The 25,552-nt window shown below is 45.0% G+C and overlaps 1 protein-coding gene across 1 annotated transcript in view; it reads right to left on the reverse strand.

Moving 5' to 3' along the window:
• LOC120050303 (glutamate receptor ionotropic, delta-2) overlaps positions 1–25,552 on the reverse strand; it is a 513,655-nt gene that overhangs the window by 29,824 nt on the left and 458,279 nt on the right. The window contains exon 7 of the mRNA XM_038996885.1: positions 5,064–5,230. Coding sequence (XP_038852813.1) covers positions 5,064–5,230 — 167 coding nt within the window. The remainder of the gene's footprint in view (positions 1–5,063; positions 5,231–25,552) is intronic.

The following is a 25,552-nucleotide window of genomic DNA, read 5'->3' on the forward strand; positions in this document are numbered from 1 at the left end:
GAGTGGGACACTTCAGCATGTCAGAATGATTGAGTTTTACTACATGCCTTTGTCAGTAATCTCAAAGGAAATGTCTAATAGAGAAGGGATTTGGCATTTTGTCTTAGTGTACTTTGTCAATCTAACAACCACCTATAATCCCATCACAACATTTTATGTCCTTCCACAAAAGTCCTTTCACAAATGGACTGCTGAATGAATGACAGAAGGTGACATTTCACTAAAACGCCATACAGCAGTTGACAAAATCCGATCTGTCTAAATCTTTCTCAAAACTGTGTGTGTGTGTGTGTGTGTGTGTGTGTGTGTGTGTGTGTGTGTGTGTGTGTGTGTGTGTGTGTGTGTGTGTGTGTGTGTGTGTGTGTGTGTGTAAAACAAGGAACATTAGGAGAAAGGCTATTTTAAACATACTGGTTAGGTTTAGTGCAGTGGCAACCCATCATTCAGGTTAGGTGGGGCAGGAAAATACAGAGCGGTAGGGGTTGGTGATATTCTCTAGTTGCGCCGTGATTGGCTCAGTCTTCTGTCACTCATGGGGACACTACGTCACAACCAAGTCTAAGGGTTGAACTCGAAAATTCAAGCCTCTTGGATGCTGCCATAGAGTTACATTAGAAGTGCCCATCCAAGAACGCTCAAGGTCATTGGCCACAGATAGAATTATGTCAAATAACGTTATATATATAGTTGCTTTGATTGGACTGCTAGCTAAGATTACTTTCAAAATCTTAGCTAGCAGTCATCATGAATTAAGTCAACAATCTACTGGCAAATCCTTTTTAATCCTTGTCATATGAAGAGAAATTATAGATAAAACGTATCGGTGCTCATCGGCCATTGGACAGAAACATTACACAACAAATTCAACAATGAGTGGTTTGGAAGGAATCAGTGGCTAACTGCAAGCATTGCAAAGAAATCACTAGCCTGCTATTCAGTGGAGTGGCTGTGTAGTCCCAAGTCTGGGATTACGGGTCTCTTTTCCAAGTTGAAAATGATAAACAATCAACATTGGCCATGCTGTCAGTGAAGCATGATTTGTGCCGCATTCAAAACAACTGTAAACTTGGAACTGCGAAATCTGACTTGTTGTGTAGTACAGTGTATGTTGTGTGGTAAGCTGTTAGTAGTCCATGTGCCTCACCCTAGTAATTTGGTCTATTTTCCCCTCTTAATTTTGCTTACTGTTCTGTAGCCTATAACCTGTTTAGAGAAATGTAATCATAGAATATTGTAAGAGCTGTCATTGTCTGCTTATATGCCCCCTTTATTTATCCTACGGTTCTGACTTGGTGTACAGGGAGAACACTGCAAGAACGGCCCATGTTCTGAATTCTGTCACTGTACATTTCAAAAGTGCTGAACAAACAAACAAATGTCCTAGCTCGCTCATTAATGTCTTAATCAAAATTACGGATTGCCTCTTATCCGCTCATCGTTCCCTTATGCCATAGTTTGTACACCTCAATTGTCATTAGAAACCACATTTGTTTAAGAAAGTCAGCCATATCATCTATGTTTTTTAAAAAGGCCGTAAATAAGGCTGAATGAACTGCTTCGCTGCCAGACATGGCTCCACTGATAGCCAGGTGTAGCAGTGGTAAGGTGTTGGGACTGCTGTTGGGACTCTGCTGTTGGGACTGTCATGCCTGCTCCCACTCTCCCTCCCTGGCGCTCGAGGGTGCCAGGCTGCCCAGCATTACGCACTGTTCCCCTGCTCTGTTCCCCAGCTCTGTTCCCCAGCTCTGTTCCCCAGGTCTGTTCCCCAGCTCTGTTCCCCAGGTCTGTTCCCCAGCTCTGTTCCCCAGCTCTGTTCCCCAGCTCTGTTCCCCAGCTCTGTTCCCCTGCTCTGTTCCCCAGCTCTGTTTCCCAGCTCTGTTTCCCAGCTCTGTTCCCCAGCTCTGTTCCCCAGCTCTGTTCTCTGTTCCCCAGCTCTGTTCTCTGTTCCCCAGCTCTGTTCCCCAGCTCTGTTCCCCTGCTCTGTTCCCCTGCTCTGTTCCCCAGCTCTGTTCCCCAGCTCTGTTCCCCTGCTCTGTTCCCCTGCTCTGTTCCCCTGCTCTGTTCCCCAGCTCTGTTCCCCAGCTCTGTTCCCCAGCTCTGTTCCCCTGCTCTGTTCCCCAGCTCTGTTCCCCAGCTCTGTTCCCCAGCTCTGTTCCCCTGCTCTGTTCCCCAGCTCTGTTCCCCTGCTCTGTTCCCCAGCTCTTTCCCCCTGCTCTGTTCCCCAGCTCTGTTCCCCAGCTCTGTTCCCCAGCTCTGTTCCCCAGCTCTGTTCCCCAGCTCTGTTTTCTGTTCCCCAGCTCTGTCCCCCAGCTCTGTCCCCCAGCTCTGTTCCCCAGCTCTGTTCCCCAGCTCTGTTCCCCAGCTCTGTTCCCCTGCTCTGTTCCCCAGCTCTGTTCCCCAGCTCTGTTCCCCTGCTCTGTCCCCCAGCTCTGTCCCCCAGCTCTGTTCCACAGCTCTGTTCCCCAGCTCTGTCACCCAGCTCTGTTCCCCTGCTCTGTTCCCCAGCTCTGTTCCCCTGCTCTGTTCCCCAGCTCTGTTCCCCTGCTCTGTTCCCCAGCTCTGTCCCCCAGCTCGGTCCCCCAGCCCTGTCCCCCAGCTCTGTTCCCCAGCTCTGTTCCCCTGCTCTGTTCCCCAGCTCTTTTCCCCTGCTCTGTTCCCCAGCTCTGTTCCCCTGCTCTGTTCCCCAGCTCTTTTCCCCAGCTCTGTTCCCCAGCTCTGTTCCCCAGCTCTGTTCTCTGTTCCCCAGCTCTGTCCCCCAGCTCTGTTCTCTGTTCCCCAGCTCTGTTCCCCAGCTCTGTTCTCTGTTCCCCAGCTCTGTTCCCCAGCTCTGTTCCCCTGCTCTGTTCACCTGCTCTGTTCCCCTGCTCTGTCCCCCAGCTCTGTCCCCCAGCTCTGTTCCCCTGCTCTGTTCCCCAGCTCTGTCCCCCAGCTCTGTCCCCCAGCTCTGTCCCCCAGCTCTGTTCCCCAGCTCTGTTCCCCTGCTCTGTTCCCCAGCTCTGTTCCCCAGCTCTGTCCCCCAGCTCTGTTCCCCAGCTCTGTTCCCCTGCTCTGTTCCCCAGCTCTGTTCCCCAGCTCTGTTCCCCTGCTCTGTTCCCCAGCTCTGTTCCCCAGCTCTGTTCCCCTGCTCTGTTCCCCAGCTCTGTCCCCCAGCTCTGTCCCCCAGCTCTGTCCCCCAGCTCTGTTCCCCAGCTCTGTTCCCCAGCTCTGTTCCCCTGCTCTGTCCCTCAGCTCTGTCCCCCAGCTCTGTTCCCCAGCTCTGTTCCCCAGCTCTGTTCCCCAGCTCTGTTCCCCTGCTCTGTTCCCCAGCTCTGTTCTCTGTTCCCCTGCTCTGTTCCCCAGCTCTGTTCTCTGTTCCCCAGCTCTGTTCTCCACTTTTGCATTAATTGTCGTATGTCTTTGTGCTACCCGGTTCTGACGCTGTTCCTGTCCTGTTCCATGTCTGTGGCAATATTAAATGTTCAATCTCCATACCTGCCTCTCTACTCCAGCATCGGTTCTTACAGGGACAGCTTTATATAGGCCCTAACAGTTGTGGGCATCGTTTGTCACCATTAGAGTGCAACTAATGTATTGTTTTGTGTAATGGCTTTGCTGGCATGCATCCCACAATTATACTTTTTTTTGCCCCACCAAGATTTACATGCTAAAATGACCATTGGTTTAGGGTTAGGGACACAATTAGGGTTACGGTTAGAATTAGGGTAAAGGTTAGAGTTAGGGTTAAGGTTATGATAAGGGTTAAGGTTTAGGGTTAGGGGTTAGGGAAAATAGGATTTAAAAAAAAGAAGTATTTTAGGTCCCCACAAGGATAGAATAATGTGTGTGTGTGTGTGTGTGTGTATTTATGCATGTATGCACCTTGTATTGCATGCTTCTTGCAGACTTATCACAGAACAGTGCGTTAACACTTGACTATTATTACTTTTTGTAATGCTTCATACCAGGTGCATAACTTTAACTGGGGATGGGGGGGACATGCCCCCCCACATTCTGAAATTGCATTTTTGTCCCCCTCCAGTTTTAACATGTGAATGTGATACAAAAGCCGGCAACATTGTTGCCGAGCGGTCGGGTAGGCTGTTTGGAGTGTTTATCCGTCTGGATAAAAATAAAATATATATCTATATATATATACAGCTCTGGAAAAAATTAAGAGACCACTACAAAATTATCAGTTTCTCTGGTTTTACTATTTATAGGTATGTGTTTTGGTAAAATTAACATTTTTGTTTTAGTCCAGAAACTACTGACTGTGAAATTTGGTGGAGGATCAGTGATGATCTGGGGGTACTTCAGCAAGGCTGGAATCAGACAGATTTGTCTTTGTGAAGGACACATGAATCAAGCCACGTACAAGGCTGTCCTGGAAGAAAACTTGCTTCTTTCTGCTCTGACAATGTTCCCCAACTCTGAGGATTGGTTTTTCCAGCAGGACAATGCTCCATGCCACACAGCCAGGTCAATCAAGGTGTGGATGGAGGACCACCAGATCAAAACCCTGTCATGTCCAGCCCAATGTCCAGACCTGAACCCCATTGAAAACCTCTGGAATGTGATCAAGAGGAAGATGGATGGTCACAAGCCATCAAACAAAGCCGAGCTGTTTGAATTTTTGCACCAGGAGTGGTATAAAGTCACCCAACATCAATGTGAAAGACTGGTGGAGAGCATGCAAAGACGCATGAAAGCTGTGATTGAAAATCAAAGTTATTCCACCAAATATTGTTATTCGTATTGTGTTGTTTAAAAATGAATATGAACTTATATTCTTTGCATTATTCGAGGTCTGACAACACTGCACATTTTGTGTTGTTTTGACCAGTTGTCATTTTCTGCAAATAAATGCTCTAAATGACAATATTTTTATTTGGAATTTGGGAGAAATGTTGTCAGTAGTTTATAGGATAAAACAAAAATGTTAATTTTACCCAAACACATACCTATAAATAGTAAATCCAGAGAAACTGATAATTTTGCAGTGGTCTCTTAATTTTTTCCAGAGCTGTATATGATGTCCCCCCCCACGTCTAAAACCAAAGTTGCGCCCCTGCTTAATTCTGTACCTCTGGGAGAAGATGTCCCTGTATGGACTGCCGTGCTGCATGGCGAAGCCGTAGCCCCGATCTGGTGCATTGCTCCCCACAGTGTAGAAGGAGCAGTCCTCATCGTTGATGGCCATATACTCCAGCACCGCCGCATCCCACACAAAGGCAAAACGCCCGTACTTCACCTGAGAGAAAAGTTAAAACACAGACATAAAACTACTGAGTGTATTCATGAGGGTCAAACTACTGTGTTCTGATGGGCTACGCCCTTTCTTGTAATTCTATTTCTATGATTAGAAACAGATATAGAAACAGATATAGATATTTTTTTATTTACTATTTTACCTTTATTTAACTAGGCAAGTCAGTTAAGAACAAATTCTTATTTTCAATTCAGGGGCAAAACGACAGATTTTTACCTTTCGGTTACAAGTCCAACAGTCTAACCACTAGGCTACCTGTCGCCCCATTATATCACAGGGTCTTACAGATTTGCTTCCAGGAAAATGATGTTGGGTCAATCAGTTCTACTGGCTTGGAAGTTAAGATGACATCTGACCACAAGCATACACAGTGGTTGTTGAGGTTACTAGTCAATCATAGCCTGCAAGGAGTTTTATGGGATCAGAATGCACATTTTTGGATTTATGTACTCAACAAAATTCAACAGAAACACAATGGCGCAATATCTTTCTGCATGTACTGACGTTTCCCTCTGGGAAAAATAAAAGCAATTATATTATTTTTTTTTGTATTCTATTCTATTTTATGGTTGTCACATGCAAGACAGATGTGAGCTAATAAGATTTGTCTCCTTGTTCAAATATGCTTTTATGACATTTTTTTACCCCTTCAAATGTCTCTTATCTCCTCCCTGTCTCTTGTGCCCTCTTTTCTCAACACTTGATGGGTGTTTCTTTGTTTTTGAGAGAAGGCTATTATAATGGAATACACGGTTGATGATGATATTATCTGCAATAACCCAAAATCCATTTAAAACTAATGATATAATAATGGATGATCTAAATAGGAAGGTTTTGTCAAGAATGGGGCGGGATCCTTCTGAACATTTATATTGTATAATTTCCTCCACATATGAGAAATGTCCTTGAAAGTGTCCAGTGAAAGTTGATCTACTTCATCACATGACATCATTAAAAAATGTAACAAAGCGACGTGCAAAACATTTCCTTTTATGAACACTTTAAGTCCTTTAAAATGTTTATATGCTTGTTCTTATCCCTTATAATGTCAAACATCTATTGCGCAAGGGCAGGGAAGAAATGCCGACATTCCTATTGATTACCAAACCATTTTCTGAGGAGAGCACGGAAGTGTAAAAAACAAGCAGGTACCACAAAGACCTCGCCGTATTGATGCGATTCCAAGAAAAACAACTATTAATAGACTAGTAGAAACATAGAAAAAAAGAGAGAGGGAACAGGAGGAGATGAAGGGTAGAAGTCAGGTCGTGGTTTAGTGGTGGCGCATGATGAGAGGAAAAGCAGTGAGATACGTCTTTTCGTATGGAGCGAGTGCAGCCTGCCTGGAGCCATGGCAATTAGAAGGGCCCTGATAATTATTGAAAGGCATTGTCGTCAAACACCGGGTACCCGGTGAATCCTAATCACATCATTGTCTTTTCTCGGAAATATGACTGCACTACTCACTAGATCCGTAATCGTGAAATTAAAGCCGTTCATCCGTTCCCCTGGGGTGCGCTGGGGTAGCCTAATGTCCTTTACGTGAAATATGTTTGTTGTCATTGGTTGTATAGCGTTTTTATTTTCGCATCATCATTTAAAAGCAGGTGATGGCCTCGAAGCTGAGCTGTAATTACCGTGCCGTGAGCATACATAGTGTTTAATGCTTAATTAACACAAATGCCCTTCCTTGCGCAATTTCAAACACATGATACTGTAGATTACACCGATGACAGGGTCTACATTGTGGACAGAATACATAGGGGAAAAGTACATGACATTAAAGGTACAACAAACCAAATAAATCTCAAGTTTGGGATTAATAAATACTGTAGATCAAAATCAAGTCTAACACACTAGCAATTTAATTTGCAAATCGCCGAACTCCCCCCTTTACGGCACATGTTTTAGATTGCTAACTGGTTGTGATTACTGTAAATTATTTCAAGCGCTAATTATTTCAAGCGCTAACATTGTAGAGGATTTAGAGCTTCACACTCAGCTTAAATGAGGAGATCCTTATTTAATTACACATTTTTTAAACATTTATAAGAACTACCATGGTGGCGAATATCAGACAGAAGACTTGGGAGAACAGGCTAGAGCTATGTGTGTCTCAAATGCCATAGGGCTCTGGTCAAAAGTAGTCCACTATATAAGGAAGGGTGCTATTTCTGACTCAGACTTCTTTGTGGCTTGTTCAGCTCATGTTCTCTAGCAGACTTCAAAAGACTGAAACACTGAAGGGCATGTTTTCCAAGAGGAGGCTCACACTTCATCTTGCTTCATGATTAAAGTCCTCACACATACCTAAAGTGGTATTTTCTCTCAATCAGTTTAAGTTAATTAGAAGGGGCTCATATTTAGGGTTTCAACTCTCTAAAATGGTGGTTAATGCTTGTGCTTTGTTCTTCATGTCTGGGCTATCTCAAATGATTCTGTGGCAGCACACAACTGGTAGAGAGTCACAAAGTGAGGAACTCACAGCGACTGCATGAGTGGACTATTCAAACAAGTATGTTGACATTATGTACACATCTGTTATAGGCGTGTATAAAGTAGAGGGTTCCAAAGGTTAACAATGAGAATTACTGGAATCAAGGGTTAGGATTAACGTTAGGATTAACGTTAGGGTTAGAGTTACGGCTAAGGTTAGGATTAACGTTAGGGTTAGCGTTAAGGTTAGAGTTACGGTTAAGGTTAGGGTTAGGATTAACTTTAGGGTTAGCGTTAAGGTTAGAGTTACGGTTAAGGTTAGGGTTAGGATTAACGTTAGGGTTAGCGTTAAGGTTAGAGTTACGGTTAAGGTTAGGGTTAGGATTAACGTTAGGGTTAGCGTTAAGGTTAGAGTTGCGGTTAAGGTTAGGGTTAGGGTTAGCGTTAAGGTTAGAGTTACGGTTAAGGTTAGGGTTAGGGTTAGCGTTAAGGCTAGAGTTACGGTTAAGGTTAGGGTTAGCGTTAAGGTTAGAGTTACGGTTAAGGTTAGGGTTAGGGTTAGGATTAACGTTAGGGTTAGGGTTAGGGTTAGGATTAACGTTAGGGTTAGCGTTAGGGTTAGCGTTAAGGTTAGAGTTACGGTTAAGGTTAGGATTAACGTTAGGGTTAACGTTAAACTTAGAGCTACGGTTAAGGTTAGGATTAACGTTAGGGTTAACGTTAAGGTTAGAGTTACGGTTAGGGTTAGGGTTAGGATTAACGTTAGGGTTAGGGTTAGGGTTAGCGTTAAGGTTAGAGTTACGGTTAGGGTTAGGGTTAGGGTTAGGGTTAGCGTTAAGGTTAGAGTTACGGTTAGGTATTTACACAATGTGGGTGCAAAGCAACTGCTTTTTCTACGTTGTGTTTTCAGGTCAGGATACCTGAGGCGGACCAGGCACGTATCCACCAACCGTCTCAGAGTAGAAAATGGGTCGTAAGTGCTGAGAATAGAGACGTTTTACTCCTACTCTTATAGGTCAAATAAAAGCTATGCATGAAACCTCTTTAGTCATAAGAGTCACACCAAGTCGACAGATATTTAGGAGACCTCATGACATATTTTGATATGTCAATATAATCAATCCATAAATAATCTCGATCTACATGCAACAGTATCTCTTGCACTTTGACAATGATTTCACAGGAGGCATATTTCAATATGATATTCCTAAATACTTAAAAGTTGAGCAACTGAAGGAATCTAGGGCTTATGTTAACTTTGATTGCGTTCGATGAAAATCAGAGACCTTTAAAACGTTGTATGCAACATTATCGGCAAGTGACTCGATGCCTATGTCACGCGAGACTAGGTGGGTGAAGGAATCAGACGCAGAGAGCGATCCACTTGGGAAAAATATTCCTTTTACTATTGCACACAAAAAATGATAAGCCCAAACATACAGGGCGCAGAGAACAACTTGATCATCCAAAACACAGGGTGCCAAGTAAATCGAAAAAATAATACACCTTTACCTAAAACACACACACGTAACATAAAGACAATCCCGCACAAAACAAGGGCGGGCCTACCTACTAAAATATAGGGAAGCTCATTAACCGAAAACAACAGAAACACAGGTGAAACTAATAAGACACAACAAACAGACAAACGAAAAAGGGATCAGTGGCGGCTAGTAGGACGGTGACGACGACCTCCGAGCACCGCCCGAACAGGCAGGGGAGCCAACTTCGGCGGAAGTCGTGACAGCCTACTGTAATGCCTACTGTGCCAAAGAGATTTAGGGTTGTTAAACAGGAGTGACGAGTGTGTTGATATAATGGTAATTGTTGTCAAAATTCCGCTTTTTACAACCATCAGAATTGGTTAAAAAAAAATGTTTATGCATGCCAACATACAGTATTAGACAATAATTAAGAGTAGGCAAATTGATTATGTCATGTGGAAATGTCCACATTTGATGTACAGTCACATTCACTGAGGTTGTCTGAAGAGTGCTATAGAGTTCACAGTCTGGTCATGCCTCATCAGGATTGGTTATTCCCCAATTTACAACAATGTCAATAAGTGTCATCACTATCTTTCCTTTGCCGTACCTCAAACTGTCATGAACACCAGCTGAGATAAACTTTAATGAGTTGATTTTACTCCTGGCTCAGAGTTTGTCTGTGCAGTATCTTCACATCATCCTAAATCCTACTCTGAACTGGGAGTTTTTTTACTCTTAAAACAGGTTTTAACAAGATTCCTAAGACCTTTTTTGATGCGTTATGGATACCATCCCAGGTCAGTAGAAGGTCAGACCACCTGAGGAAGACCAGGTCAGTCACAGACCAAGGCTACCTGAGGAAGACCAAGGCTACCTGTCACAGACCAAGGCTACCTGAGGAAGACCAAGGCTACCTGAGACAGACCAAGGCTACCTGAGGAAGACCAAGGCTACCTGAGACAGACCAAGGCTACCTGAGGAAGACCAAGGCTACCTGTCACAGACCAAGGCTACATGAGGAAGACCAAGGCTACCTGAGACAGACCAAGGCTACCTGAGGAAGACCAAGGCTACCTGAGACAGACCAAGGCTACCTGAGGAAGACCAAGGCTACCCGAGACAGACCAAGGCTTCCTGAGAGAGACAAAGGCTACCTGAGGAAGACTAAGACTACCTGAGGAAGACCAAGGCTATCTGTCACAGACCAAGGCTACCTGAGACAGACCAAGGCTACCTGAGGAAGTCCAAGGCTACCTGAGACAGACCAAGGCTACCTGAGAGAGACAAAGGCTACCTGAGGAAGACTAAGACTACCTGAGGAAGACCAAGGCTATCTGTCACAGACCAAGGCTACCTGAGAGAGACAAAGGCTACCTGAGGAGGACTAAGACTACCTGAGGAAGACTAAGACTACCTGAGACAGACCAAGGCTACCCGAGGAAGACCAAGGCTACCTGAGACAGACCAAGGCTACCTGAGGAAGACCAAGGCTACCTGAGACAGACCAAGGCTAACTGAGGAAGACCAAGGCTACCTGTCACAGACCAAGGCTACCTGAGGAAGACCAAGGCTACCTGAGACAGACCAAGGCTTCCTGAGACAGACCAAGGCTACCTGAGACAGACCAAGGCTACCTGAGACAGAACAAGGCTACCTGAGACAGACGAAGGCTACCTGAGAAAGACCAAGGCTAACTGAGGAAGACCAAGGCTACCTGAGACAGACCAAGGCTACCTGAGACAGACCAAGGCTTCCTGAGGAAGAACAAGGCTACCGGAGACAAACCAAGGCTACCTGAGGAAGACCAAGGTCACCTGAGAGAGACCAAGGTCACCTGAGAGAGACCAAGGTCACCTGAGACAGACCAAGGTCACCTGAGACAGACCAAGGCTACCTGAGATACCAACAATACCTTTCTTTCTCAATTCAATTCCAGGGCTTTATTGGCATGGGAAACATGTCTCTCTCTCTCTCTCTCTCTCTCTCTCTCTCTCTCTCTCTCTCTCTCTCTCTCTCTCTCTCTCTCTCTCAAATTATTACAGAAAAAAGGGCTGACGCTCAAACTATCTTAGATTACTGGGATCCATGACTGACGGAGCATCCCTCTGCACCTCCACCACCCTCTCGTGATAGTTAGGTCTCCCCCAGGACATGTGGATACACAGGGGATGGCTAGGGAGCAGTAGAGAGAGGAGAGGAGAGGAGAGAGGGAAGAAGATGAAAAGGAATGTGTGAAAGTTCCCGTGTCCCGATACACAATCAATTAACATCACTCCTCCCTCTGCTCCTCAGCCTCCTCTTAAACTCTCTCTCTCTCTCTCTTTCGCTCTCTCACTCTCCCTCTCGCTCCCTCCCACTCCCCAACCTTCTGTTTGCACTGACAGAGCTTCCTCTCTAAAAGTCCCTCGCCGCCTTCCAGCTCCCTCTCCAGGCTCTCTCTGCATCTGTTCAGATGCCTCACGCTCCCCCACTCTCTCCCCCTCTCGCTCTCTCTCCATCCATGCATTTGTTTGTTTTCAAGGAATCAGGAAGCATTTTGTGATAAAACCACAGTGAGTTTTTACTCGGATGATTCTGCACTATGGTTGATCTTTGGGCTCAGTGAAGATAGTCTTTCCCAACAGCACCTCTATCACAGTGGTGGGCACCAGTTGGCACACAGGTGGCATACCCACCCGTCGCATGTGCGCTTGACAGACCGGTGCCGTGTGTGACAACTTCTTCTCCGCCGTTTGTTTTCCACCTTCATTAAAGCTAGAATCTGCAGTTGCTACATCCATTTTGGACTTATAAATGAATGATACTATATATACCCATTGATTTTTGAAGAATATAACTTATGCCTTATGAGCTTAGTTCAACTGTTGTACCTCATCAGAACCCAAACTTGTTTTCCTCCAGTGTTTGTTAAAAAGTTCAAAGTAAACGAACACGGTATAGCTTCAAAACTATAATTTTGATATCATGGATGTTCAGTCCTTGCATCCATTGCTCTGTCTATGAACAACAGCTGGTGCACGAAATCTAAGGAAGTCTCTAGATTTTGCTCGCCTGAAGTAGAGAATATTGTGATAAATTGCAGGCCACACTACTTGCCAAGAGAGTTTTCAGCTATACTTTTCGTGGCTGTTTATTTACCACCACAGACAGATGCTGGCACTAAGACCGCACTCAGTCAGCTGTATAAGGAAATAAGCAAACAGGAAACCACTCACCCAGAGAAGGCGCTCCTGGTGGCCGAAGACTTCAATGTAGGGAAACTTAAATAAGTTCTACCAAATTTCTATCAACATGTTAAATGTACAACCAGAGGGAAAAAAATTCTAGATCACCTGTACTCCACACACAGAGACGCGTACAAAGCTCTCCCTCGCCCTCCATATGGTAAATCCTACTACAACTCTATCCTCCTGATTCCTGCTTACAAGCAAAAATTAAAGCAGGAAGCACCAGTCACTCGGTCTATAAAAAAGTGGTCAGATGAAGCAGATGCTAAACTACAGGACTGTTCTGCTATCACAGACTGGAACATGTTCCGGGATTCTTCCGATGGCATTGAGGAGCACACCACATCAGTCACTGGCTTTATCAATAAGTGCATCGAGGACTGTAGGTACATACCCCAACCAGAAGCCATGGATTACAGGCAACATTCGCACTGAGCTAAAGGGTAGAGCTGCCGCTTTCAAGGTGCGGGACTCTAACCCGGAAGCTTACAAATAATCCTGCTATGCCCTGCGACGAACCATCAAACAGGTAAAGCGTCAATACAGGGACAAGATTGAATCAAACTCCACCGGCTCCGACGCTCGTCTTATGTGGCAGGGCTTGCAAACTATTACAGACTACAAAGGGAAGCACAGTCGCGAGCTGCCCAGTGACACGAGCCTACCAGACGAGCTAAATCACTTCTCTGCTTGCTTCGAGGCAAGCAACACTGAGGCATGCATGAGAGCATCAGCTGTTCCGGATGACTCTGTGATCATGCACTCCATAGCCGACGTGAGTAAGACCAAAATACAAAGTCAAAATACACAAGGCTGCGGGGCCAGACGGATTACCAGGACATGTGCTCCGGGCATGTGCTGACCAACTGGCAGGTGTCTTCACTGACATTTTCAACATGTCCCTGATTGAGTCTGTAATACCAACATGTTTCAAGCAGACCACCATAGTCCCTGTGCCCGAGAACACTAAGACAACCTGCCTAAATGACTACAGACCCGTAGCACTAACGTCCGTAGCCATGAAGTGCTTTGAAAGGCTGGTAACGGCTCACATCAACACCATTATCCCAGAAACCTGAGACCCACTCCAATTTGCATTCCGCCCAAACAGATCCACAGATGATGCAATCTCTATTGCACTCCACACTGCCCTTTCCCACCTGGACAAAAGGAACACTTATGTGAGAATGCTATTCATTGTCTACAGCTCAGCGTTCAACACCATAGTGCCCTCAAAGCTCATCACTAAGCTAAGGATCCTGGGACTAAACATCCCCCTTGCAACTGGATCCTGGACTTCCTGACGGGTCGCCCCCAGGTGGTGAGGGTAGGTAGCAACACATCCGCCACGCTGATCCTCAACACTGGAGCGCCCAGGGGTGCGTGCTCAGTCCCCTCCTGTACTCCCTGTTCACCAACGACTGCATGGCCAGGCACAACTCCAACACCATCATTAAGTTTGCAGATGACACAACAGTGGTAGGCCTGATCACCGACAACGACGAGACAGCCTATAGGGAGGAGGTCAGAGACCTGGCTGGGTCGTGCCAGAATAACAACCTATCGTTCAACGTAACCAAGACTAAGGAGATGATTGTGGACTACAGGAAAAGGAAGACCAAGCACGCCCCCATTCTAATCGACGGGGCTGTAGTGGAGCAGGTTGAGAGCTTCAAGTTCCTTGGCGTCCACATCAACAACAAACTAGAATGGTCCAAACACACCAAGACAGTCGTGAAGAGGGCACGATAAAGCCTATTCCCCCTCAGGAAACTAAAAAGATTTGTCATGGGTCCTCAGATCCTCAAAAGGTTCTACAGCTGCAACATCGAGAGCATCCTGACTGGTTGCATCACTGCCTGGTACGGCAGATGCTCGGACTCCAACCGCAAGGCACTACAGAGGGTAGTTTGGGCTAAGCTGCCTGCCATCCAGGACATCTAAACCAGGTGGTGTCAGAGGAAGGCCCTAAAAATTGCCAAAGACCCCAGCCTCCCCAGTTATAGACTGTTCTCTCTACTACCGCATGGCAAGCGGTACCATAGTGCCAAGTCTAGGACAAAAAGGCTTCTCAACAGTTTCTACCCCTAAGCCATAAGACTCCTGAACAGGAAATCAAATGGCTACCCGGACTATTTGCATTGTGTGATGATGCACCTGTACTGACCTCGCCTTCTGGATGATAGCGGGGTGAACAGGCAGTGGCTCGGGTGGTTGTTGTCCTTGATGATCTTTTTGGCCTTGCTGTGACATCGGGTAGTGTAGGTGTCCTGGAGGGCAGGTAGTTTGTTGTGCAGACCTCACTACCCTCTGGAGAGCCTTACTGTTGTGGGCGGAGCAGTTGCCGTACCAGGCAATGATACAGCCGGCCAGGATGCTCTCGATTGTGCATCTGTAAAAGTTTGTGAGTGTTTTTTGTGACAAGCCAAATTGCTTCAGCCTCCTGAGGTTGAAGAGGCGCTGTTGCACCTTCTTCACCACACTGTCTGTGTGGGTGGACCATTTCAGTTTGTCTGTGGTGTGTACGCAGAGGAACTTAAAACTTTCCACCTTCTCCACTACTGTCCCATCAATGTGGATATGGGGGTGCGCCCTCTGCTGTTTTCTGAAGTCCACGATCATCTCCTCTGTTTTGTTGATGTTGAGTGAGAGGTTATTTTCCTGACCTCACCTCCTCCCTGTAGGCCGTTTCGTCATTGTTGGTAATCAAGCCCACTACTGTAGTGTCACCTGCAAACTTGATGATTGAGTTAGAGGCGTGCATGGCCACGCAGTCATGGGTGAACAGGGAGAACAGGAGAGGGCTGAGAACGCACCCTTGTGGGGCCCCAGTGTTGAGGATCAGCGGGGTGGAGATATTGTTTCGTACCCTCACCACCTGGGGTCGTCCCGTCAGAAAGGCCAGGACCCAGATGCACAGGGCGGGGTCGAGACCCAGGGTCTTGACTAGTCTCTCAAAGCACTTCATTCTGATGGAAGTGAGTGCTACGGGGCGATAGTCGTTTAGCTCAGTTACCTTAGCTTTCTTGGGAACAGGAACAGTGGTTGCCCTCTTGAAGCATGTGGGAACAGCAGACTGGGATAGGGATTGATTGAATATGTCCGTAAACACACCAGCCAGCTGGTCTGCGCATGCTCTGAGGACGCGGCTAGGGATGCTGTCTGGGCCGGCAGCCTTGCGAGGGTTAACATGTTTAAATGTTTTACTCATGTTGGCTGCGGTGAAGGAGAGCCCACAGGTTTTGGTAGCGGGCCTTGTCGGTGGCACTGTATTGTTCTCAAAGCGAGCAAAGAAGTTGTTTAGTTTGTCTGGGAGCAAGACATCGGGGTCTGCGACAGGGCTGGTTTTCTTTTTGTAGTCCGTGATTGACTGTAGACCCTGCCACATACCTCTCGGGTCTGAGCCGTTGAATTGAAACTCTACTTTGTCTCTATACTGACGCTTAGCTTGTTTGATTGCCTTGCGGAGGGAATAGCTACACTGTTTGTATTCGGTCATGTTTCCGGTCACCTTGCCCTGATTAAAAGCAGTGGTTCGCGCTTTCAGTTTTGCATGAATGCTGCCATCAATCCACGGTTTCTGGTTGGGGAAGGTTTAATTAGTCACCGTGGGTACAACATCACCAATGCACTTACTAATAAACTCGCTCACCGAATCAGCGTATATATCAATGTTGTTGTCTGAGGCTATCTGGAGCATATCCCAGTCCACGTGATTGAAGCAATCTTCAAGTGTGGAATCAGACCTGAGCATGGGCGTTTCCTGTTTAAGTTTCTGTCTATAGGCTGGGAGCAACAAAATGGAGTCGTGGTCAGATTTGCCGAAAGGAGGGTGAGGGAGGGCTTTGTATGCGTCGCGGAAGTTAGAGTAACAATGATCCAGAATTTTGCCTATCCGGGTCGCGCATTTGATATGCTGATATAATTTAGGGAGCCTTGTTTTCAGGTTAGCCTTGTTAAATTCCTCGGAGACAATAAATGCAGCCTCTTGATATGTTGTTTCCAGTTTACATAGAGTCCAATGAAGTTCTTTCAGGGCCGTCAAAGTGTCTGCTTGGGGGGGATATACACAACTATGATTATAATCGAAGAGAATTCTCTTGGTAGATAATGCGGTCGGCATTTGATTGTAAGGAATTGTAGGTCAGGTGAACAAAAGGACTTGAGTTCCTGTATGTTATTATGATAACACCACGACTCGTTAATCATAAGGCATACACCCCCGCCCTTCTTCTTACCAGAGAGATGTTTGTTTCTGTCGGCTCGATGCGTGAAGAAACCAGGTGGCTGTACCGACTCTGATAACGTATCCTGAGTGAGCCATGTTTCCGTGAAACAGAGAATGTTACAATCTTGTCAAGAGACTGGACATTGGTGAGTAGTATACCCGGGAGCGGTGGGCGATGTGCCCGTCTACGGAGCCTGACTGAAGACCGCTCCATCTGCCCCTTCTGTGGCGCCATTGTTTTGGGTCGCCTGCTGGGATCCGATCCATTGTCCTGGGTGGTGGACCAAAGAGAGGATCCGCTTCGGGAAAGTCGTATTCCTGGTCATAATGTTGGTATGTTGACGTTGTTCTTATATCCAATAGTTCCTCCCGGCTGTATGTAATAAGACTTAAGATTTCCTGGGGTAACAGATGCATTCATTCAATACATTCATATACATATGTACATACTACCTCAATTGGCCCGACCAACCAGTGCTCCCGTACATTGACTAACCAGGCTATCTGCATTGTGTCCTGCCACCCACCACCCGCCAACCACTCTTTACGCTACTGCTACTCTCTGTTCATCATATATGCATAGTCACTTTAACCATATCTACATGTACATACTACCTCAATCAGCCTGACTAACTGGTGTCTGTATGTAGCCTCGCTACTTTTATAGCCTCGCTACTGTTTTTCACTGTCTTTTTACTATTGTCTTTATTTCTTTACTTACCTATTGTTCACCTAATACCTTTCTTGCACTATTGGTTAGAGCCTGGAAGTAAGCATTTTACTGTAAGGTCTACACCTGTTGTATTTGGCGCACGTGACAAATAAACTTTGATTTGATTTGATTTTGAAAGTGGTAAAAAGATTTCAGGCCCATCCCTCATCTTTTTACCAAAACAGAGGTAGGGTAAAAAAAAATATTGTTTGAACTAAGGATTGTAGCTTTAATTAGCCTTGAGTTGTCATTACTTCTCTTTGTTTCCCCAGGAAAAATAAAAAACAATTAATAGTCTATCACCAACCATATGCAAATTGGTGAAGCAATTTCCAAAGACGGATATCTGATAACAGAACCCAGAATAATTAGAAACAGATGTTGGAGAAACAGTCCAGGACAGATCACTGGGCTAGAACTAAAATGCCTTTGCTAATAGGTTCTGGCATAAAATGATATAAACATTTTCCATTATTTAAAAAAATAAATAAATGTATCCATAATGAAATCCTGCTCAGTTGTTTCAACAGTATGTACTGTCTTTTGAAACATGCAGAAACAATGGATGGATTCAGATGAAAGACCCAAGAGACTACCTGTATGGTGCATGCTGGGTAGAGATTCAGACCCAGGAGACTACCAGCTACAGTATGGTGCATGCTGGGTAGAGATTCAGACCCAGGAGACTACCAGCTACAGTGTGGTGCATGCTGGGTAGAGATTCAGACCCAGGAGACTACCAGCTACAGTATGGTGCATGCTGGGTAGAGATTCAGACCCAGGAGACTACCAGCTACAGTGTGGTGCATGCTGGGTAGAGATTCAGATGAAATACCCAGGAGACTACCAACTACAGTGTGGTGCATGCTGGGTAGAGATTCAGATGAAATACCCAGGAGACTACCAGCAGATGTTATCGCAGGCGCAGTGATATGCTTGTGTTTCTAGCTCCAACAGTGTAATACTACCGAGCAATACAACACAATATACACATAATCCAAAACATGTAAAGAAAGAAATTAAGAAATATCAGAACATGCAACGTCAGAGTCAACAATTTAAATACACTGTACATATGTATATAATGGTGTGTATAGACAGTATGGACAGTATGAATAGACAAAGGTGTACAGCAGTAGTTATATAGGATGAGCCATGACTAGAATACAGTATATACATATGAAGTGGAAAACAGTAGTTGTATAGGATCAGCCATGACTAGAATACAGTATATACATCTAAAGTGGGTAAAACAGTACGTAAACATTATTAAAGTGACAAGTGTTCAATGACTTAAGGCAGCAGTCTTATGAGTTTACGCGTTTTTAGATAATTTACATTAAGGGTAAAAAAATAAATTGACTGTCTCTTTAATACCCCACAAAGAACAGGAGCACATAATCTGACATAATCTGAGCCAAACAGCAGAGGAACTATGAGTTTTACCTAAGAGGATTTGGCTATTGATTTGAAAAAGGAAGTAGAGTTTAACCACTGCATGAACCCATTATGTTTTCCTTTTTTTACTTAAACAACTGAGAAGTTGCAAGAGTGACATAATTAAAATATTGAACGCACACGATTTGGCACGAGTCGGTTGAAATCGCATCGCTGCTAGTTCCTCAAAGGGGGTTCCTGAAACGCCATGTGTCATTGTCTCGCCACTGCAGATTTAATATCAAAATATTAGACTGCCGCTGAACAAAACAAAACAATGCCAAGGGAGGGATACAGAGCCCGTATCGTTTATTAGGAACTTTTGGTTGTATGACTTAGGCCTTGTTAAATATAGAAGTTTGTTAAATGGGGCAGAAGTCCATAAAGCATATTGCGTGTAACAAACAGTTACATGACCTACAGCATGGTCAAGCAAGGTAATGTTTCCGACATTTTCGGACCACTAAACAACTATTGATTTAGAACCACAGGGAGTTACCACACAACTCAAAGAAAACAGGAGCTGCCTCCACTATTCCAGCACCATTTCAACATCATCAAATCTCCCCTGCTTAGTCTAATACAGTGACAATTAAAAGATACCAAAAACGATTTAGTCCAATCAACGTAAGCTATATATGATGTTGATGTCCATGGTTCTGATTTCTATTTCTGTGTGTGTGTGCGTGCGTGTGTGTGTGTGTGTGTGTGTGCGTTCGTGCTAGTAGAACAACATGTTGACACACCCTGTTACTTGTAGAGAAACGTCAATGCCATCCTCCTCTCTTTCACGTTGCCTAAAAGGTCTATCACTCTGTCATACAGTACAAGCATTTATTTTTTGTTGTCCTAGGCTACCTGGCTAAAATGCTTGATCGCTAGCCTAACTTCCTTTCATGAGCAACATTAGCTAGTTAACATTAGCCTTCTACATCTAGCTACATGTTGAACTTCCATCCTCTCAGACCGGGGACACAATGTATGAATTAATGGTTGAATCAGAATCACCGTTATAATCATTGGCCAGTACAGAGAATTTAGTAAAAAAGTCAAAATCCCTATCTCCATCCATGGCTAATTTAGGAAAGGGACAATTTTAGCTAGCTAGCCACCGGAAGAAAACAACACAACGAGATGCAACAATTCAAGTTGTTTCAGTCAACAACGTTTGGGTCTCGATGTGATGTGATTAGAGAGAAGCCAAATCCAAGCTGGCTTCCCTTGACACTTTATTTTGGTGCGCCAGGACCATTCACAGTTGAGCTCACTCAGTTTAACTCAACGCTGATTGGCTATTATTTTATACTTTTTTATCAAGGAAGGCCAAATGCTCGATGGCTTCCCTTGCATTCAATTCCACGTGCGGCAACAATGTCATACTCTTCTTGATCTCACAGCATCAGATAGATGGTCTACACATACAGTACAGAGACAGAGGGGTGCTGTTTCGCTCGCTCGGATGCTTTCTCCTGTGAGATACATTCAGCCTTTAGGGAATTGAAGGAAAATGATGAAACACAGAGAGAAGAAAGATAAATAATTGGATGCTTTTTAAATGTATTTAATTGCTAAATGTTTTGGGGAAGAATGGCTTCCCTTGGCATCCATGACTACATGCCACTGCTCCATCCTCTCCCCCTCCTGCAGAGCTCACCAGTACAGCTCACCACGGTTGAGTCATTACCTTTAAATAGGCTCACACCAGTGGATCCTACAGACCTGCATCACACTTGTCATTTGCAATTATAGGCTCTTGGTACTGTAGGGCTGTTCTCTCTGTTTTCAGCACAGATAGTTTGAGGACAAACACGATAAATGATGGATGATTGAGACATTCTGCAGTGGACATATGGGCAGAGCTACTTTGAACACAGTAGCCTGAGTCTCTCTCTCTCTCTCTCTCTCTCTCTCTCTCTCTCTCTCTCTCTCTCTCTCTCTCTCTCTCTCTCTCTCTCTCTCTCTCTCTCTCTCTTTCTCTCTCTCTCTCTCTCTCTCTCTCTCTCTCTCTTTCTTTCTTTCTTTCTCTCTTTCTTTCTCTCTTTCTTTTTCTTTTTCTTTCTTTGTTATCTGGTGTGGTGACAAGTTTTGCCCGCTGCATAGGTTTGACTTCCTTTCCTGACAGGAGGGATCGTGATCTCGACAACATGGGCAGGATGTGACAATAGCAGGTGAATCTCAAAAAGAGTCTCCGGTCGTCAGCCTCCTGTTGTGTATTCATTACGCCAATTCCGTTGCAAAAAGTTTTGTCATTTGAAAAGAGATTTGCAACAGAAACAGTTTACTCCAAACGCTGTTGAGTTTTGTTTTGTTCTTAAACGGAAGTTGTAGTTCAGTCCTGTCTCTCTTAAAAAATAAAATAACCGGCTGGAAGAATTTGGAAGGAACCCTGCAGACAACACTCCACTTTAGATCATGGAAGAATAGATCATTTACAGATGTGCAGCTTGTGCCAAACACTATTCAGATTGGAATGGCAACACCTGAAAATCATACAATTAAAATTAACTACAACTTCTGTTTAAGAACCCAACGGCATTTACGTCAAGTTGAAGAGTGTTTGGAGTAAACTGCGATGTACAGTACAGATGTAGGATCTTAATTTGATCACTATTTTGTTGCTGGGAATGTTCCTGCAGAGTAGAATATGCAAATTTGTAGTGTATTTGAGTTTTAAAAAGGCTTAAAAGTTTTTAATTTCCACTTTGAAATGTCAGACTTGATTTGCCCTAACAAAAACAATTAACCCCTACAAAAATGTCAATGAATTATAATCCACATAATATTTTACATTTTCCGTTGCTGCTGGATTATTTTCCTGCAGTAGCAAATTAAGATCCTACATCTGTATTGTTGTCTCCCTTATCCAAAAGTCCATTAGGCCCTGGCCCGGTGCCATCTTGTCTCAGGCAGACAGAGATAAAGATGTGTGGAGGGTGTGAGAGCAAACAGAATGGCTTCCTTCCTACCAACGCCGTTGGTAGGAAGGAAGACCTGCACCATCCTCCCTCAGATCCATGGCCTCTTTGTCTTTTAATTTATTTACAATCCAATCATTGAACTCGTGGCACAAAACAAAGCGAGGAGTCCATTCTCTTTTTCTTCTGTTCCTGAGGAAAACCGTTGTGAAATGTAATGATTCAATTTGGGTCATCTTGCTGGAAAACACTGGTCTGGACGGCCAAGATTAAGCTGCTTTTTAGAAGGATGTTTGTCTTCATTGTTCTTGCGTTTATGTTTCCCGTCCCAATTTATGCAGTTTGTGCTTGAGCAACTTTTCTCCTCCTTTGTGATTGCCTTTTCCTCTGTGCTACAGTAGGTTTCGCCAGTAGTAACGTACTCCTTTAATCTTGTAACAATCTGCATTTATCTAAAGTGTCTCGTTAAGGAAGAGTGTCACAACCATCTAAACATACAAATGTCCTTTGTAAAGGGAAAAATAATGCAACATAAATAGAATGACAGAAAACATTGTTTTTGCTTAAATGGCAAACATTAACACTACAAGCTTGTTAAAAACAACAATTTATAAGATACATTTTAAGGAACAGTAACTAGGCAAATCAGGATAAACTAAAGTTTGTAATAAGATCTAAGATGGAAAAGGGGACAATAACGAAGCTTCCTGTACTTCTATTATGCCCTGTGCAAAATGGAAGACAGAGAATCGAGAGAGTTTTTGCAGACACCAGCGGCAAGGTAGCTTTAATCAGTTGCAGTGGATAGCAGTGGGAGAGCAACTCCTCTGTACGAGGTTCCTTTTTGTATGTAAACACGGCACAGCACTGCACAGCACTGCACAGCACTGCACAGCACTGCACAGCACTGCACAGCACTGCAATGGCCTGGTTGAACCTTGAGAGCAGACCCAGAACCCAGACAGCACAGATCAAGACCATGAAAGTGCATAACTAGCCCATTACACATCATATTTCCCACAGTAGCATCCCAACACGTCCACACTCCAAAAATACTCAAATATAGCATCCATATTAGCTGTCTCAATAGACTCATTACCCCCAGTATTCTGCAGTGGAAACAAAATATCACAGAAAGAAGGGCTGAAGCTCAAACTATCTTAGATTACTGGGATCCATGACTTATGGAGCATCCCTCGGCACCTCCACCACCCCCTCCGTGATAGTTAGGTCTCCTCCAGGACACGTGGATATACAGGGGATGGCTAGGGAGCAGTGGAGAGCAGAGAGAGGGAAGAAGATGAAAAGGAATGTGTGAAAGTTCCCGTGTCCCGATACACCATCAATTTACATATCTCCTCCCTCAGCCTCCTCTTATTCACTGCAGGACAATATACCACCCATCCCCCCCAACCCTCTCAACGAACCCCCACACCTAATTGCACTTTTCGTCCTTATACTTTCATAGACTTTCTTATTACATGTTTTATAATTACAAACTCCTGCGGCGAGCGGCTGGATGTGTTAAGTCATAATGACAGATCAGTCCATTTAACAGAACCTCGGGGTCCACGACAGAGCAGCCATAGCCCGTTCTCTCACACACACACACACACACACACACACACACACACACACACACACACACACACACACACACACACACACACACACACACACACACACACACACACACACACACACACACACACACACACACACACACACACACACTCCCTTTATTAGTCTACTATCTTAGCCCTGTGCCCGTATCATCCCTATTTTTTCTCTCTCACATTCTTTCTCTCTTTCACTTACAGCTCCAGCGCTGTAGGCCAGTTCTTCAGATGCCTAGCAACCATCCCAGTACTAAATCAATCAGCAGACTGAGATCAGTGCAGGCTAGTCGCGATCTCCCCCCCCCCCTCTCCCTCTCTCTTTCTCTTTCTCAAATCAAAATAAAATAAAATTTTATTTGTCACATACACACAGTTAGCAGATGTTAATGCGAGTGTAGCGAAATGCTTGTGCTTCTAGTTCCGACAGTGCAGTAATATCTAACAAGTAATCCAACAAATTCACAACAACTACATTATACACACACATGTAAAGGGATGGAATAAGAATATGTACGGATGAGCGATGGTCGTGTGGCATAGAAAATACGCAATAGATGGTATGAAATACAGTATATACATATGAGATGAGTAATGTAGGATATGTAAATATTATTAAAGTGGCATTGTTTAAAGTGACTAGTGATCCATTTATTAAAGTGGCCAGTGATTTGGGTCTGTATGTTGGCAGCAGCCTCTCTATGTTACTGATGGCTGTTTAACAGTGTGATGGCATTGAGATAGAAGCTGTTTTTCAGTCTCTCGGTCCCAGCTTTGATGCACCTGTACTGACCTCTTCTTCTGGATGGTAAAGTGGTGAACAGGCAGTGGCTCGGGTGGTTGATGCCCTTGATGATCTTTTTGGCCTTCCTGTGACATCGGGTGCTGTAGGTGTCCTGGAGGGCATGTAGTTTGCCCCAGGTGATGCGTTGTGCAGACCGCACTACCCTCTGGAGAGTCATGCAGTTGAGGACGGTGCAGTTGCCGTACCAGGTGGTGATACAGCCCGACAGGATGCTCTCGATTGTGCATCTGTAAAAGTGTACATCTGTAAAAGGCTTTTAGGTGACAAGCCACATTTCTTCAGCTTCCTGAGGTTGAAGAGGAGCTGTTGCACCTTCTTCACCACACTGTCTGTGTGGGTGGACCATTTCAGTTTGTCCGTGATGTGTACGCCGAGGAACTTAAAACGTTCCACCTTCTCCACTACTGTTCTGTCGATGTGGAAAGGGGGGTGCTCCCTGCTGTTTCCTGAAGTCCACGATCATCTCCTTTGTTTTGTTGATGTTGAGTGAGAGTTTGTTTTCCTGACACCACACTCCAAGTGCCGTCACCTCATCCCTGTAGACTGTCTCGTCGTTGTTGGTAATCAAGCCCACTACTGTTATGTCATCTGCAAACTTGATGATTGAGTTGGAGGTGTGCATGGCCACGCAGTCATGGGTGAACAGGGAGTACAGGAGGGGGCTTGTGGGGCCCCAGTGTTGAGGATCAGCGAAGTGGAAATGTTGTTTCCTACTGTCACCACCAGGGGGCGGCCCGTCAGAAAGGCCAGGACCCAATTGCACAGGGCGGGGTTGAGACCCAGGGCCTCGAGCTTAATGATGAGTTTGGGGGGTATTATGGTGTTGAATGCTGAGCTGTAGTCAACAAACAGCATTCTTACATAGGTATTCCTCTTGTCCAGATGGGATAGGGCAGTGTGCAGTGTGATGGCGATTGCATTGTCTGCGGACCTGTTGGGACGGTACGCAAACTGATGTGGGTCTAGGGTGGCAGGTAAGGTGGAGGTGATATGATCCTTGACTAGTCTCTCAAAGCACTTCATGATGACTGAAGTGAGTGCTACGGGGCGATAGTAATTTGTTCAGTTATCTTTGCCTTCCTTGGTACAGGAACAATGGCAGCCATCTTGAAGCATGTGGGGACAACAGACTGGGATAGGGAGCGATTGAATATGTCTGTAAACACACACCAGCCAGCTGGTTTGCGCATGCTCTGAGGACGCGGCTAGGCATGCCGTCTGGGCCAGCAGCCTTGCGAGGGTTAACACGTTTAAACGTCTTATTCACGTTGGCCACGGAGAAGGAGGGGGGGGGGGGGTCCGCTGTCCTTGGTAGCAGGCAGCGTCGGTGGCACTGTATTATTCTCAAAGCGGGCAAAAAAGGTGTTTAGCTTGTCTGGAAGCAAGACGTCGGTGTCTGTGACGTGGCTGGTTTTCTTTTTGTAGTCTGTAATTGCCTGTA

This window comes from Salvelinus namaycush, chromosome 1 (genome assembly GCF_016432855.1).
Source record: "Salvelinus namaycush isolate Seneca chromosome 1, SaNama_1.0, whole genome shotgun sequence".
Taxonomy (NCBI): domain Eukaryota; kingdom Metazoa; phylum Chordata; class Actinopteri; order Salmoniformes; family Salmonidae; genus Salvelinus; species Salvelinus namaycush.